Source organism: Acanthochromis polyacanthus, chromosome 23 (genome assembly GCF_021347895.1).
Source record: "Acanthochromis polyacanthus isolate Apoly-LR-REF ecotype Palm Island chromosome 23, KAUST_Apoly_ChrSc, whole genome shotgun sequence".
Taxonomy (NCBI): domain Eukaryota; kingdom Metazoa; phylum Chordata; class Actinopteri; family Pomacentridae; genus Acanthochromis; species Acanthochromis polyacanthus.
In genome coordinates this window covers 7,855,369-7,870,848 of record NC_067135.1, presented here as the reverse complement: position 1 = coordinate 7,870,848, position 15,480 = coordinate 7,855,369, and the positions used below count along the sequence as shown (strand labels likewise).

Sequence of the window (15,480 nt, the reverse complement as noted above, 5' to 3'; positions counted from 1 at the left end):
ATGTAAAAATGTGTTTCTGTCCAGAGGAGGCTGAAATCCTGCGTATATTCTGCAGTCTGTCTGTGCTGGTGGTCTCGTGCTTAGCGCCACATTACAACCCACTTTCCCTTCAAAGACAAACCAAACCTTCAGGCGTGGAAACCTCACGTAAGAGGGGGAAAAAAGTCAGGCGTTTCCCCCCTTTTACACCCCACCGGTTGAGGTTAATGTCCTCACACACACACACATTCAGGCTCGGTGCTGACCCGCTAATTTAGCAGCACCGGCGGCGTAAATGGCGTCTCCGGGGGCCTTTTCCTCCGTCGCCACGGAGGTGATTCCCAACGCAACCCGTCTGTACGAGGAAGCGGAGCTGGAAAGAGCCGCCAATTTAGAGGTCAGAGGTCAAAACCAGCAAATTATCTGGAAAACATGACTTTACTGTTTACACACGTGTTGGAGTGTGTAGAGCCTCAGAGTGGATGTGGTCGAGTGGAAAACAGATGCTTGTGTCTGTTTTGGAGACTTTTGTTCGTGCATTCTCACACACAACGCACAGATAACAGTGAGTGTACAGATTATGGTATGCACTGTCATGTTTGCAGACGTTTCCTCCGAGTCGGTGTGAGCTGAAATTGTGTCCGTACGTGTGTCAGCAGGTAGCTGTTAAATGAGGCAGACTGAAAAGATAGAGCAGGTATTGTTTTTATCCACATTAGCTGCTACTCAGCTGAGTGACACTCAGGCAGGATGGGAAATCACCGTAACAGAGCGAGGAGGAGGGCTTCTATTTGAGGGGAAAGTTCAAGGAGAACTAATTCTAAAAGTCATCACCTTTTTAACTAAAAAAACAAAAACAACTTAAATCTGATTTAACCCTCGTGTCGTCCTGCGGATCAAAATTGACCCGGTTTAAAGTTTGAAAATGTGGGGAAGTTCAACCAAAAGCCAGCAAATTTCGCTCAATTTTGGTGGATTTTTTGTGTGAATGTTATTCAAGAGAATATTAGAAGTGGTATTTATAAATATGGAATCACTTTAGATATTTTTAGGAATTTTTTGGAAGATTTTTACTCATTTTTTAAAAATAATTCGGGGATTTTTGGGGGATTTTTTTTAAAATAAAACTTTTAAGGGAAACTTTTAAGGTATTATTGGAATTTTCTTCCTATAGGTTTTACAAATTTTCTGAATTTTGGGGAATTTTTTGCTGAATTTTTGGATTTTTTTCAGACAAGGAAACAATATTTTTTGGTGCCTGTAAATGTGGACAACAGGAGGGTTAAGTTAAGTTAACACTGAGTCCTAACTATTCTAAATTTCCAGTTTGAAACCAGAAACAAACCATAGATTTTATCATTTTCTGTCACAAGTGATGCTTTTTCTTAATTTCTACTTATCAGGTCAGGAAGCACAGACCCTGTTTTTTTTTTAAAGATTTCTCTTAAATCTGTGAACTTTCTTTACTGCAGATGTCGCTGACCTCTAATCTCTGCCTGCTGGCGCTTCCAGTGATGTCACTGCTGCTCTTCTCTCCTATTGGTTGGAGCTACGACAGCCTCACCCCGGGGTGCCACCTTTACCGTGAGTGTTACGAGTGAATGTTTCCAGAGACGTTAGAGAAGAAATGTGAAAAGGATCATGAACAAAAATCTGGTGGAGAATTCAGTAAAGCTGAATGTGGCAGCACCTCGCCGAGTTGCAACCAAACCAGGAAGCATCCAGCCGATCAGATACGCCGTAAAACTATTCACAGAGTTATTGAAATACCGCATTGGGGAAGAAAATACTATGGATACTTAGGTTCCAAACTGGAACCAGGCTTTCAGATTTTAATCAGGTTTTTTGCTGATAGTAATGCCTCTACAGAAATCCCTGAAACAGTCTAAGTCTCTACAACCAAAGACATGAGCATCTGAAAGTGAAAATCCAGTGAAAGTGGTTCTGAGAATTAGTTTCTTTACTCACGTCACTTCATCTCTTCCTCCTCCAGCCTTCAACGTGACGATCCGTAGCGACCGTCGCGGCACCTGTAAAGGCACCCACCTGGTCTACGCCTGCGTGGGCTACTGCGAGTCCAGCGCCTTCCCGTCCAGATACTCGGTGCTGGTGGCCTCCAACTTCACCCACAACATCACCTCGGCTTCACGATGCTGCACCATCAGCAAGGACGCCAAGGTGGGGGCAGAAGTAGTGGTAGAACACACGGTTAAAGGTGGAGTCTGCAATTCTGTGGACAGATCATTGATATTTAGCTAATTAGCATGTTTAGCGAGCTAGCTAGTTAGAGCTTCACTACACTACTTTGTTAGTTTTGGGAAAATATTTTTAAATGTTAGGAGCTTGATTAAGGTTTGGCACCAAAATTACTTGGTCAAAATAATTTTGAGGATTCACCACCATTGTTTGGGTTGTGCCCAATCTAATGTATGATTGGTTGGAGCAACAATGAAACAGCAAAATTAATGTTGAAGATAGCTGATTGGAAATGAACATTAGAAAACGAACGTAATCCAGAAGAAATCATGTTTCTTTCAAAATTTAAAGAGTCAAGATTCATTTCTTCAACATTTTCATAGTAAACATGAAATCCTGTTCTGCCAGTACAGTACAGACAAAAATAATAACAATAAATATGAAAAAATATCTATAAAAAATGAAGAGCAGCACGGTGTAATTAGTATTAAAGTTGTGTAGGAGCGTAGCAGACCAAGAAGAGAGCATCACTAAACTCAACAAAACCAGACTGGATCAGATTCACTGACTTTAGCTTCCTCTGTTGCCTCCATCAGCTTTGACATGTTCTGTGTCTTCTCGCAGGTTAAAGTTCGCCTGGACTGCCCTCGAGGTCGCCACCACGACGAAATCGAGATCCTGACGGCGAAGGCGTGTCGCTGCGACATGTGCCGCAAATCCCGCTACTGACACGCCGACGCTGGACCGAAACCACATCACAGATTAGTCAGATTCAGCAAATAACTTTCCTTCTTCTGTCCATGTGTTCTGAGTGTTGAAGTTTAAATCTGCGTCTTACTGTCAAAACCAGGGTTTCCTTCAGAATGAGGTGTGTGTGTGTTGATTTAAATGTGATGTGAGGGACGTTGTTCTAGAAAACTCGACTGATCCACTTCAACTTATAGGCTGTAGAAACTGTTCTGTCACACACACGACAAACAAACTGAACCTTTACTCAACTTAGTTTAGCTTTGAGGCTTGAAACACACTTTGTAAGCAGGTAGAAATAACAAACACATCTCTCATCAGCAAAAGTTCATTAAAATCAATCAGACTCACTGTAACAGATGGTTTAGATGCTTCATTGACTTGTACTAAACAAAAAACAACATCAGGGTCAAACATACAGGAAGTTTCATTCTTTGTAATAACCACTAATCACAAACAAGAGACCAAAGAATGTACAAAATTTATTTATATGTATGAATTTGAACGTAAAGACATTTTGTAAATAATATCTATTGATGAAACCAAAGAATGTCGGTTCAGTGATTAAAGAATAAGAGAAAGAATGCACTGTACAGTTTGTGATGAAATTGTTTGTCAATAAATTTCTATTCTGCAACTTTAAACCAACTTCTGTGGATTTTGTTTTTGTTGATGCTTTTGAAGTCTTAAACCTCACATCAAATGATCGTGTTCAGGTGACCTGCATACATAGCTTGCAATTAAAAGTTATTTTTCTTCTACACAAAAGAACAATTTTGAGATATTAGTATTTGACATGAATATTTCTACTTTCTCTCCACTGCATTTATCAGACAGTTTTAGGTCATTTAAAGATGACAGTTTTACACAGTGGATAATCTAACAAGCTTTTAAATGATCAACTATTGTTAAAGATTAAGCTGGTGATTTTCTTTTTTTTTATTTCTGACAAAACAGTCTATAGCTGGGATCACATTTCAGATGTTCAACCAAACAGTGATTTTTCCTTTAAAACTTCATACATTTAATTTAAATAAATGTTTTCAAAAATGCCCTCTCTGTTTAGCAAACTAAAGAAATTCAAACCAGCTCTATCTGCTTCACGATTAATAACCTAATTATGTCGTATCTAATGATATAGCCGTCACAAGGCACAAAGCACAAAATGTTACATTTTCACTGTAGTTTTTCTTTGCAAACAGATTTTCCCTGTTTTGTTAAATTACAAGGAAAACAGCGCGGTACTCCACCAAGGCTGCTCAGTCCTGCATCGTTGCGAGATAGCGGTACGGAGTCACTGTAACCATGACAACAAGTGAACACTACGCCAGCTCCCTGCTGATGATCACATGACTGTGATCCTACTACAAATCCATCGCTGCAGATTTATCTGTACGAAATCATACAAGGACTGAGCAGCCTTGGAGGGTACTGTGCTCTATGAGGGCTTTTCTTGTTTTACAATGTGAGACCATAAAATTAAACAGTTTTACTGCAGTTAAATCCATTATAAATATAATTATTTCAGTCATTTTCTGTCCTTTTCACCTTTTTTTTTTTTACAGTTTTGGAATAATAATATAGGAGTTTTTAAATGATCTTTTACAGATTTTTTCTTTCAGTATAATATTCATGTAATTTGACTGAAATGGATTTTTTGTGCTGAACGTTTACTTGTAGTATTTATGGAGTAAACAACCTGAATACTTTCCCCACTACTGTCACCATTTATAAAGGAACACACTACAGTCTGTAATGGATAAATGCACTGAACTAATCTGGTCATTTGAACAGTTTATTTGGGATTCTACTCAAACCAATTTACCATTTTTATCTCAGTACTGTAAGCTATATGCTGAAAATGATTGAGGCTCTAGAGAAGTTTCCTTACAACTGCTGAAATACACAAATACTGTCTGTTTTTAGATTACAATAAGAGCTACAGTTCAGATATATCATCTAAAAGTGTCTTTGAATGACAGTAGTCTGATTCAGGAACATAATGTTTGCTCTGTTGCTTCTCCTGTCTTACAGACATTTAGAACTTCTTCAGTCTACAGATGTGTCGGTTAGTAGATCAAACATCCTTTCAGTGCTTCACCTCAGCAGGACTCCCACTCACTCAGACATCTTTTATCATTTTATTCAGCTGATAACACAGTTAGCAGGAGGCGTCCGTCAGAAGGTTTCACACTCGGTGTCCTGAGTGGAGCAGACGGCGCAGTGGCAGTGCAGAGCTACCGGGTAGTGGTAGAGAGGAGAGACTCCAGGAGAACAGCCGGGCAGGCGGGCCGTCATGTGTCTGGTCCTGCTGTAGGTACAAACACGGTGGTGGCGGTGGATGTAGGGAGGGTCTGGGACGGGTTTCTGCAGCAAGCAAACAAAGGCGGAGACGTTACCGACAAAAACACTGAAAAAAGTAAGTGAAAGGAAAGATTGTAATGAGTTGAATTGACATTATGATGCTGGTGATTTAAAGTCTAAAAAGCTAAAGTTGAGCAAACCCAAAGAAACTGGATTAACTCAATTCCATCTGCGTTACACTGGAGCAACTTCACTGTTTTATCTGAGTGTTTGTGGTTCTTGAAATGAACTTCAAGCTCTGAAATGAACTGAAAGTTTTTAACGCAGTGAACTGAATAATCACAGACAGAAAAGTTAGTGTTTATGTTTAAACAAGCATTAAAGTTTACAAGATTTCAAGATGAAGCAAAATAATTTCCTTAAAATATCATTGAAATACTCATTTTTATGTGTACTCTACTTAAAAACTTGTCATTACAATGATTTTAATTGAAGAGGAAAAGCTAAGTAAGCTAAAATGATTCTGAAATTGAATGTTTTTAATCCACTGACCTAATTACAGACAGAGAAGTTAGCATTTTTGTAGTTTTATGGGATTTCTAGTCCCCTGCTCTACCGACTTAACATCGGAGCAACTTAAAAAACTGTTTTCATAACTACTGTAATTAATGACATAACACTTAAAGTCTACTTTTAAACAAAATACTACAGAATACTAGTTGGAACAACTTAAATTTTATGAGTAATCATCTTAGAAAGTTGTAATGTGTAAGTTTAGAGTTGATCTGATTAAAGAGGGAATGCTGTTGTTGAGAAAAACATTATTTGTGGTTCTTCATATGAAGCTCAAGATGTGAAATTTGAAAACTTTTACAGAGATGTTAGTATTTCTGTAGTAGTTTAATAACACAGTTTTTGAGGATTTTAAGTTGAAGCAACTTCATTTTTTCAGACTTGCCAACTTAAAAACTTGTGTTTATATGGATTGCTTTTAAGTAAAAGTTAGAACAACTTAATTTTTATGAGTAATCATCTTAGAAAGTTGTGTTTCGCTGCCATCAGTGATAGAAACTACCACTTGGATGAGGTTAAAACCTATATTCTCCTTATTTTTTGGTCAAATGAGCAACTTTCACCCAGAGTCCTGCTGTTTAAAGGCCCTGAAAGAGCTCGACTTGGTATCTGTTTCTCCTGTAACTACATTCTGGAGCTCTAAAGTTGGTTTTTCGATCACTCGGAGGTAGAAGCTAAACGTCTAAAACCAGAATAAGTTCAGTAAAACATCCCTGCTTGGAAGGATTGGACCGTTTCTGGGCCAGAGGCTGACCGGGCCTCCTCATGGTTTGGACTGAGGCCCGGCTCATTAATCATTTATTGATGCTCCTCTGTTCCGGTATTACAGAAGCTTCCAGAAATAGAACCAGAAGTGGGAGGACTAGCTTTGACTGTTACCTCCCAGGTGTGGCAGCGCCCCCAGCAGGCCTCGGTGGTGATGCGCAGCCCCTTGCAGCCGGGCTTCTGGGCCACGAAGGAGAACTCTCGCACCGCGCAGCCTCGGAAACCGTGGAGTGTCGCCGTCGTCGTCACGGCAACGCACACCATGGCTGCCCCGGCAACCAGGAGGACGAGGAAGGAGAGGGAGAGAGGACGGAGGTGCATGCTGGGTAATGATGGAGGAAGACAGAAAAAAAGAGGGTGAATTTAGCAAACTTTGTTGGGGTAAATGTTAATAGATTTTTTTTGCACCACAGATATCTTATTGAACAAAAGGAATAAATATAATCATTAATGAGGTGTTAGTTGCATCTGGTTTTGCATTTTAAATACTAAAATATGCAGTTTGGCCTCTAAATATCAATACATTTCAATGTTTCGGTAATAAACTGCCTTTCTTTTCTCTGCAGGAGAAGTTGATCAAACAGTGAGACATCCATCATGACTTATGACTCCCTCTGGTGTCTATTCTGACTACTGCAGTCAAAAATATATAAACTTTCAGACAATAAATTTAATAAATGAAGCACTTTGTTGTAAAATCCTATTAAATAGCAAATCTAAGACTACCTTCACATGCATGCAAAGTAGTTTTTCCTTTGTTCAGAACAGAATGGAGTTATATTTCCTGCTCAATTGCTGCACATTTTTAAGCAAATCACTTAAACTGCACTAAAACAACAGGAATCAGCTCAGCTTCTGAACAATGTTTGACTTTTTAAATCTATAAAAACACACTGATAACGGAGAACCCAAAGCAAAATGCTTTTAAGTGAGCAGAGTGATGCTCCATGGAGGCTGTAAAACCACATGCTGTAAAACAGCTTCTGAACTTAACACAGCTCCATTTTAATATTGCATTCCTGAACTGTTTGACTTTCTAGATAATTTAAATTCCTCACCTTCTCGGCTGAAGATCCTGCAGAGGCTGTGAGCTGCTGGACTCTGTGTGCGTCTGCGAGTGGACGATCCGGTGAATGGAACCAATCTGTCCTTGTTGTTGTTTTTAGAAGACCATTAGGGCGGACGGACACTCTGACATCATCGCAATTACAATGAAATACCATTAGAGACCCCAAAGCCAGAAATAATGGAGACTCCCTGGAAAATACTGATGCTTGTCTATGTTTTGTTAACCTCAGCCTGTATCTCTCAGTGCGAGAGGGAGTTTAGTGGGAGCAGCTTTTTAATCCAGCTTCAGTCTGATGTGAGGAGTGGCAACACAGAACTCTTCAAAAGCACAAAACTAGGAATCATTTCAAAATGAAGCCATTAAATGAGGTTTAGATGGTGGTAATTCAACTTTCTGCTATCACAGAGAGATGTTTGCACCAAAAAAGTTGCACTTATTTAATCTAACTTCTAATCACAATGTTGTGTTCAAAGTTTCAGATGTAATTTTGCTTCCATTTCTGGAAACTGGTTTCTATTTATCGGTACTTTATGCTGCAATACAGATTTACCAAACCATGTGGGTACGGATTGAATCATGGCATAACAATAATATAACTCTAAATTAAATTTTGTGTTACTTTTCCAACAAGTTTAAGCAGGTCTGATCACTAATTTTGACACTGTATGCAAATTGATGGGGATTAAAGGTGCAGTCCGCGATTCTCACTTTTTTTGCTAAATTCACAAAAATATCTGGTTTTCGACACAGTAAATAAAAACAAACACACCATGCATCATGCTAACTAGATAAATATATAAATAAATCCTCACCTGAATTGCAGACTCCACCTTTAATCTAAAACGGTTTCATTTGTACTGGTACACAACAGTGTATCTATGATATTAGCAGAAGGCTAAAACATGCTAACACATCGCTAGCTTGTTTTGTTGTAGATAAGGGGGGTATTAAGACATTAAAGCTGCATCTGTATTATTATTTTTTTGTTGGTAGCTAAACAATCTGAAAACAAAACATTATCATATCAATACATTCCAAGGTAAATCTAATGAATGTTTGAGTAAAATCTAGCTAACACAAAGGAGCATTAGCAAGTAACTGCAGGTGTGTTTGGGGCCAACTTTAGCTCTGTTTTGGTCTCCACCAACCCCTGAGAATAAAATATTTGATTCCTTAGCTACAAAACGTTGTATTTCGTTTAAAAGTATAACATTATTTGTGTGGTGCTGGAAGATAATGGAAGACAACAAACGTGTAGGCAAGAAAACCAAAACAATGAACTAAAAAACGCTCCGTAAAGCTGAGAAGAACTAAAGACTACTTGGGAGTTTATCGCTATAATTGACTCATTTTATGTTACACACTAGTTTGATCCTCACTTATTATTAAAATACGAATGAGTACAGCTTTAAATAGGTGTTACTTAAAGCTGTCTGGGGATGATAGAAACAGCAGCAATAGAACCTGGAAGTGAAATGCCAAAGAGGGGGTGACGCAAAAAACCAGCCAAGACTCCCAGAGTGTTTTCTCAAAGTGAAGTTTCATTTTTAGCACATAGTTTTTTTTCTCCATTCTACACCCCCCTGTAATGTTACGTACAGTAGTAAGCCTCTCTACATTCAAACCCCCCCACCGCTGTGTTGGTCCCCAAAATATACATCTTCTTCTTCTTCTGCATCGTCTTTATCATCTTCTCTATGTTTTTTTTCTTCAACACAACAAACACAGACCATTGGGCAGACAGTGCAAATCTAGAAATTCAGTGAAATTGCTACGTAATGCGGTTGTAGGTTTCGGTAACATTATATTCTGTTGCTCTGACTTATTGCCATTCTATCGTGTCTAACTCTTTTCTTTCCTCTGTCTTTCTCCTCCTCTGTTTTTCTAACTTCACCGGCTGTTTTTCATCGTCCCTCTGGTTTAAAGCATTTTGTTCCAATTTGTGAAACGGCCTCGGCGATGAAAGCGGCGTTCGACGGCCGTCCGAGTTCAAGCCAGAACTCTCTACTAACGCTCTCTCTCCTCTCTCGCTTCCTGTGCAGGAGCACTTCTAGACCGGATGACACAGTTCTGGAGTTGAGAAATATTAATCGACAGCGAATTCTAAATCCGTGGGAGCTGGGGTTTTAATTTCCCCGAGTCAGCTGACCGACCGACAGTAACAATCAAGAGGGTTTGTGAGGAAGCTAGCCAAAACAAAAATCATAAACGCACTTCTATGACAGCGAGGTCGAGTTCGGTGTCTTTTCGGTTGTGGGTTTTTTTTAGCGTTGCGCGCCTGAATCTAAAGAGGGTTTGAAATCCAACCAAAAAGAAGCTTCAGGTGGCGTCTGCAGGTTCAGATTTTGAGGTATTTACTGGTGAAGCTGCTATAACAACCGATCCATCAATGTATTTACCGTGGTTTTCAGGGAACACGGACAACGTGAAATGCTGCATCCTACATCTACGCTGCACACAAACGGGAACAATAAAAGCAATCTGCCTGAAATGAAGAAAAACTTTTGCAAACAAAACATGTATATTTTGTGATATGACTCATTTAATTTTGGTTGGAAGAAGTCATTTTCCCCACTTCTTCTTCACTAAAAACACCAAAAATGATGTTTGGTAGGCCGGAGTACATCTGTAGCACCACAAACCTTCATTTATAATAGTAGTTTAATTTTATCTTCTAGCAAAAAAACTTGCAGCTCCTGTGATTTTACATGTCATTATGTTACAATTTTGATCACATATTTGATTAGTTTTTCAGCCCTAGTGGGGGTATAAGAGCCTAAGATAAAGCAGAAATAATGAATTAGCGGCTATTTAAAGCTGGAGTGTGCAGTTTTTTTTGAGGAGCATGTCGCTGGGCTAAACTTTTCTGCATGTTGGAATCCAAATGATGCGAGAGGAAAGTATATTGTAATGGACAACTTTAGCCCATCGCAGGTCTGTATACACAGTTCAGGTGATAAATTCTAAATAGCAGCAAAGTCGTTGTTGAAAGTTGGATGTGCTGGTTCTGTGGAGTAAACAAAATAATTCATCTCAGGAGAGCAAATCAAATCTGAAGCCACAATTGAAATAGTTCAATTATGTTTGAGAATTTTAACTACATGTAAAATGCTCATCTGGTGGGACTTTTTGTTTGATTTCCTGCCCCATATTTCTGCCTACTGCAGCTTTAAAACTGTGACAAAAATTTAATTCACACAAAAGTCTCCTGTTATTGTTATTCTGTTGATTTGGGTTACTGAGGTGGAGCTAAATTGGGACACACCTTTGCTGCTTTACTTTGGATTTTTGCACTTTTCCTGTGAAATTGAGGGGACCTCCTCAGGCTTCAAAAAATTAAAAAAAAGTGATCAGAAAAGTAAATAAGCTTAACTCAGGATAACATTTCTAGCTTCTTCCAGAGCTTTCAGTCTTCATCAGTCAACTGCGCTTGTTAAATTGTTACACTGAGAGCTCAGGTGCCATTATGTGACAATACATTCAAAACACCTGTAATTTCGTTCCATACTGCAGCTACTGGGTGAATCTGCAGCTCCAGACCCTGATGTAGGCAGAAAAAGCGAGTAAGTGGACCTTGAAGAGTGAGTTTCTTACGTCAAATTACTGTTTCCGAGCTTGATGGTGAACTAAATTTGTACTTATATATATATATATATATATATATATATATTATTATTATTATTCTTTGTTGTAAAAAGTATGAACTATGTCATTGCACCCCAATACTAATTTGAAATAAAAAGAAGAAGAGGAGGAAGAACTTTTGTGCTCAACTTTGACATGATTTGTGAGTCTTAGTCCAGATTTTTAGGCTTGAAAGCCTTCAGAAAAACTGGGAAATTTGGGAAGTGAGGCAGAAACGCACCACAAATCAAATGGATTTCAAAACCTATGTCGATTCAGGCGCGATTCGAAGCGTGTCTTGAAAAAACTGCAGGTCTGATGGGTTTTTTTTTAATGTTTGGTTACGAAGCAGCTGAAAGGTAGCTCTGCGTCTTGAAAAAAACAATCAATTTCAGTTTTTTTTTCTTTTTACGATACATTCGGATTCAAAACCCTGTCCCTCAGGAAGGAGAGAAGGAGAGAGAGAGAAAAAGAAGCAAAGAGAAAACTGTCCTCTCTCGTTCTCCGTCGCTCTGTCCACACACGTCTCCGACACACTCATGCACGCGCACAAACACACATACACAACCTATCGTCTTCAAATAAGGTTACATTTCCTGATCAAATAGAAAATAAATAGCATCAGTATCAGTTTTCCACAAAATGAACAAGATCATACAAAAACCAAGAAAATAAACAACATAATTACAAAGCAAAAAATCATTTCTCATCAAATCATTTTACACAGAAGGTACCTTTAAGACAATGTGAATATCAAGGACGCAACAGGAGTAAAAACAAGAGTGGGAGGTAAACATTTGAGCGTGACGCCCACTTCCTGTTTAGCCCCCTAAAAACACACAGAGTATCCTGAAAGAATGAAAATATTGCTAAAATAATTTTTTTTGTTTTTTCCCCCGCCCTCTCTTTATCCCGTCGCTCTATCGTAATGATCAGACAAGAATAAACAGATTTTTTTTGTTGTTGTTGTTGGTTCACGCCAAAGTAAGTCGTCATGGTTACCATCTTGCAGCGTCGGGCCCGCAGAGACCTTCGGACGCTCCGGGTTCAGAAATCCAACTGGATTACGGTGTTTTTCCTTTTTGCTTTGAAACACTTGTGGTGCGCTTCATTCGTTTTTCTGTCACTTCTGGGTTGGGTGGGGTTTACAAAATTATAATTGTAAGCAAAGCAAATAGGTGAATTTGACAAACTTCGAACCGTAACGCCACCGCTAAAGGTACCCTGTAGAACTTTTGACCAATAAAAGCGCTACAGAACTAATGTTTAACATGAGCGGGTCCCGATTTTGTTCCACTGATCAACAGTTGGTGGCGACAGAGTGCAACAAAATGTAGCAGTGAAGAAGAAGAAGACAGCTAGCTAGCGAACACGGATGTAAACAACGCAGGTTTAACCCTCGTGATGTCCTGCAGGTCAAATTTGACCTGGTTAAAGTTTGAAAATGTGGAGGAAAAAAAAATATTTTCACAGTGAAACTTCTGATGTCCACATTTTCAACATTTTTGGGAAATCTTTGAACATTTTTTTGATGGAAAAAAAGAAATGTTAAAAATGTTTCTTAAGAACATTAAAAAAATAAATCAACCAAAATCCAGTGAATTTTGCTGGATTTTGGTTGATTTTTGTGAATGTTCTTAAGAGAATATTAGAAGTTTTACTGATATTTTTAGGATTTTTTTGGAAGATTTTTACACATTTTTAGAAAATATTCACCAGAATTTCTTGCCAAATTTGTGGGATTTTTTATTTTACAATAAAATTTTGAAGGAATTACTGCAATTTTCTTCTTGAAGGTTTTGTAAATTTTCAGAAATTTTTGCTGAATTTTTTGATTTTTTTTAGACATACAAGCAATATTTTTTTGGTGTTCATAAATGAGGACAACAGGAGGGTAAAAAACAATCAAATGTTCCGTGAGGAAGGAAATGTGTTCAACACAATTCACCCGTCAGGCCTCTAGAATACCCACAATGCATTCTGGTGAGTAACACTGAATGTAAACGTAACTGTGTTTATGAAAAGAAAACTCAACAGGGCACCTTTAAAGCATATTCATGACCTTTAAATGTGGAATGTTTGGGGATTTTTTTATGAAATACCCCTTTAAGATACGCCCGCCACACCACAAATATTCAAAATTTTAAAATGAAAGAAAAACAGCCACCGCCAATCCAGTTCATTCCTCCCCTCTTTAAGGTCTGTTAAAGGGGAATTCTGCTGAATTTCAGCACTCACATTATGGCCTCGTACATTTAACATGTGATGTGAATTCAGAATTCGAGTCGGCCTTCCCCTTTATGGTATCTGCTACACTAGTGTTTTCCCATAATACACTACAGAAATATCCAGAGACATATGTATATATATATAAAAACATTATCATCATCATCATCATCGTCAGTAGTACTTAGAGTAGAGTAGTAGTAGTAGTAGAGTAACAAGTAAGAAGAAGGAACATTATTGTACTTTATATCAGTATCATCATCTTCATCAGAGGTTATTATCTAACCTTAAGGGACTTTAGGCTCGTCCTTTGGTGGAACCCGGCAGATTGGGAGAGGAGTTAGAACCAGCTGTGTGTGTTTGTGTATATAAATGTGTGATTTTTTTGGTGCATCAATGTGGTGTTTGTGTGACCTGGGATACACTCTGTAGCTCTGTCTTCTGATATTTACAGTAAATATGGACCTGCGCCTGTGTGTTGTTTGTGTGTTTATGCCGTGGTTTGTGTGTCTGGTCTGTTTGGTAAAAGTTTTGGGACTTTTTGTGTGAAACTGCTTCTTTTGTTTATTGATGTATTGTGCTATCCACGCATGAAACAAGCATCTCTGACCATAAGATGAGTACAAAGCCACAGTACAGACCATAACTCGACTGTAGGTAGACGGATGTTAAACTCGGTTCGTGTTGCACCAAAAGAGACGTTTTTATCTCTTGTTGTGAGGCTGATTTGAAGCAGGCCAGCCACCGATTTGTAGGTACTGACCTGCAGTTTGATAAACCAGCTGGTAGTTAAAATAACAGTCTGCACTTTTGGACAATATCCATCTTCTGATCTGCAACATAATGAGTGTACAGCAAAAAAGTGAAGCAGTTTCACACAGATAAGTCAGAAAGAAGGTACGGTTTGGACCTTGGATCACAGAGTTTGCGCCTTTTTACAAAAAGCTGCCACCTCGACGATGCAAGACGTGAATAAACAGCAGGTTTGTTTTGTACCTTCTTTCTGCCTCCCAACACTTTCACCATCACGTCTTCTCCCCGTGCCCCCTAACCCCCCTGTGTTATCCCATCTCTAGGTGGCGCTCTCCCCGGAGGAGGCCCCGCTGGGTTTGGGCTCGGGCTGGTCGGAGTGAGCCGTCTGCGGGGACGAGGGGGTCAGCGGGTCCCCTCTCTCGCCTCGCTCCTGGAGGTTGCGCTGGTTCCTGGCGGCCTCTGTGAGCATCTGCATCCGGCGCTCCTGGTGCTCCTCCAGGCCTCGCCACAGCTCAGCACGCTCCCTTTCTCGCTTAAGCTCCCTGGAGCGGTGGGTTAAAGGACAGGGAAAGGGATAGCGGTGAAGTGAAAAAGGTGGAAAAGAGATGAGCTCTTTAGCAACTGTCAGACGTGTAAAGTTATCGAGATTGTTGGAAAGAAGAAGCAGAGGTTAAGAAGACAGGATGAGAATTCTTGGAGTCCCAGAAGAATGTGGTGGACGTTTCTTTGTCCTGTTCACCCTCGTGTCGTCCTGTGGGTAAAAAACTGACCTGTATTTGTTTGAAAATGTGGGAAAAAATTATATTTTCGCAGCGAAACTTCTGATGTCCACATTTTCAACGTTTTTGGGAAATCTTTGAACACTTTGTGGTGGAAAAAAGAAATGTTAAAAATGCTTCTTAAGAACATTTACATAAAAATCAACCAAAATCCAGTGAAATTCACTGGATTTTGGTTGATTTTTATGTGAATGTTCTTCAAGAAAATATTAGAAGTTTCACGAATATATGTGTAATCACTTTAGATATTTTTAGGATTTCTTTGGGAAGATTTTTACTCCTTTTTTGAAAATATTTACAAGAATTATCTTGCCACATTTGGGTGATATTTTTTAAAATAAAACTGTTAAGGAATTATTGGAATTTTCTTCGTGAAGGTTTTGCAAATTTTCTGAAATTTGTGGAATTTGTTTGCAGAATTTTTGGATTTTTTTCAGACGGACACGATATTGGCGCCCGTAAATG

At 39.0% G+C, this 15,480-nt stretch overlaps 3 protein-coding genes across 3 annotated transcripts in view; 1 reads left to right on the top strand and 2 right to left on the bottom strand.

Annotated features, from left to right (window-relative positions):
- Positions 1–274: 274 nt before the first annotated feature.
- gpha2 (glycoprotein hormone subunit alpha 2) lies at positions 275–3,185 on the top strand. The gene is made up of 4 exons (XM_022214911.2): positions 275–376; positions 1,452–1,563; positions 1,973–2,157; positions 2,800–3,185. Exons 1-4 carry the CDS (start codon positions 275–277, stop codon positions 2,902–2,904), a joined length of 504 nt encoding a protein of 167 aa, XP_022070603.1. The 3' UTR covers positions 2,905–3,185.
- A 95-nt stretch (positions 3,186–3,280) lies between these two features.
- LOC110965763 (glycoprotein hormone beta-5-like) lies at positions 3,281–8,453 on the bottom strand. Its single transcript, XM_022214915.2, has 3 exons — positions 7,623–8,453; positions 6,679–6,886; positions 3,281–5,289 (listed from the first exon to the last, which is right to left on the bottom strand). Exons 2-3 carry the CDS (start codon positions 6,883–6,885, stop codon positions 5,101–5,103), a joined length of 396 nt encoding a protein of 131 aa, XP_022070607.2. The 5' UTR covers position 6,886; positions 7,623–8,453; the 3' UTR covers positions 3,281–5,100.
- Positions 8,454–9,154: 701 nt separating this feature from the next.
- The window catches only part of ppp2r5b (protein phosphatase 2, regulatory subunit B', beta), a 54,600-nt gene continuing 48,274 nt past the window's right edge, over positions 9,155–15,480 (bottom strand). The window contains exon 13 of the mRNA XM_022214907.2: positions 9,155–14,778. Coding sequence (XP_022070599.1) covers positions 14,556–14,778 — 223 coding nt within the window. The 3' untranslated portion in view covers positions 9,155–14,555. The remainder of the gene's footprint in view (positions 14,779–15,480) is intronic.